Source organism: Morus notabilis, unplaced genomic scaffold (genome assembly GCF_000414095.1).
Source record: "Morus notabilis unplaced genomic scaffold, ASM41409v2 C11424062, whole genome shotgun sequence".
Classification (NCBI taxonomy): Eukaryota; Viridiplantae; Streptophyta; class Magnoliopsida; order Rosales; family Moraceae; genus Morus; species Morus notabilis.
This window is the reverse complement of record NW_010387182.1, coordinates 1-1,569: the sequence shown is the minus strand read 5'-3', so window position 1 is coordinate 1,569 and position 1,569 is coordinate 1. Positions and strand designations below refer to the sequence as shown.

Genomic DNA, 1,569 nt, shown 5'->3' with positions numbered 1-1,569 from the left:
AAAAAAAAAAAAAGACTCGATTAAAATATAAAATAAAACAAATTATCACCAAGATTCAACCTTGAGAAAAGTTTTATCCCATTTACAGCATTCCCAAAATTGAATCAATAACAAAATACCATTTCTAAAGGAAAAACATATTTTCATCACAGCTAGAACATGATGTCTAAAACATAAACAGTTAAAAATAGAGACAAACAGCCAGCATCTTCTTGAGGTAAAGAGAAAAGTGTGGGAAAGAACCTGCGATTGAAGTGGACTGATAGGCAAGGTTACTGATATTAGCCGAGGCCGAGGCATTTCTCCTGAGCTTTGGAGGAGCACTACTACCTTCTCCCCTGCAATTACAGGACAATGATTATAGCCAAAGTATAATTATATGGAACAAACGAAGAGTGGACTACATTTTTGTTGTGATTAATGAACAGTGTCTCTCTTTCAATACCTCGATTTTATATCCACTCCGCTACTTTGACGCCTTAATGTGCCTGCAACAGGATTTTCTCGGTCAGGGTTTGACCAAGGATGAACAACACATACAATTTTACTCCTATAGACATGTAAACATTTATATATATTTTTTTGTTCATGTATATGTATGTGTGCTGTGTGCAATGGAAACACTCCTAACTAATAAGAATGAAGAAGAAAGATTCTTCAATTGGAAGATTCATGTGGCCCGCAAACAGAACTACATCGAAGTTCTGTTGTACTTGATAGACACAAAAACCAACTAGAAAAAGAACTCCAAAGAGCAGAATTATCTAATAGGTGATGATAATTCTAAAAGAAAAAACCATACCTATGGGTTCCTCCTTTTGTTGAAGAACAGAAAAAGCCCCAAACAAGCCTGACAGCCGCTCTAGCGTTGACTCCGAAGTGGATCTCGTAAAAGCCTACGAGATTGAATGTTAAAAGCAAATTCATTTTCTAAAAGTTGAATCAAGGAAGTCATGGCTTGTAACAATAAATTCACCTTTATCTCTATAACTTCATAATCAAATCTAGGGAATACATTCTAATGAAACATCTAAGAGCTCGAATAATAAGATGTCCCATTCATCTCAAGAAAAGAAAAACTAGCCAAAAACAAATAAAAAATTAGAGAATGCTTACAGATGCTTTGTTGGCACCACCGTATTTGCTTTGAATCTGTAAAAACAGAAACCCAATGATCAGAAATACTAATATAAAAAATAGAACAAGGAAAAAGTTGAAAAGGAAAAGAAAATCAAGTATATACCTTCAGTGAAAAGTCTGTTACATCCAACAGCAATAACTTGGCTTCAAAGTAATGTGCTAAAGCCTTGGCAAGCATTTGTTGGTAAAGTTCTTCAAAGAAAAAAAAAATGAGAGGGGAATTTGTAGATATACATTATAACAGAAAATAATAATATGTACGCAATAATCGTACAAACCTGTAGGCCCTGAGAGCAAAATAGCTCGACTTGCAGGAGAAAGGTTTCGTGTGTACTTAGAAACCTCGGCATGTTTGAGATGCACATAGGCTGCACTTGTTAGCAACACTCGCGTCTGTTCACTGTAATTAAATAAATAAATAAATAAAAA

The 1,569-nt window shown here is 34.6% G+C and overlaps 1 protein-coding gene across 1 annotated transcript; it reads right to left on the bottom strand.

Annotated features, from left to right (window-relative positions):
- Positions 1–199: 199 nt before the first annotated feature.
- LOC112095193 lies at positions 200–1,537 on the bottom strand (the record flags this gene model as incomplete). Its single annotated transcript, XM_024176876.1, has 6 exons — positions 1,419–1,537; positions 1,244–1,332; positions 1,117–1,152; positions 803–896; positions 446–488; positions 200–338 (listed from the first exon to the last, which is right to left on the bottom strand). Coding segments are annotated over exons 2-6 (387 nt in total), but the record flags the coding sequence as incomplete, so codon positions are not given.
- Between the last annotated feature and the right edge of the window lie 32 nt (positions 1,538–1,569).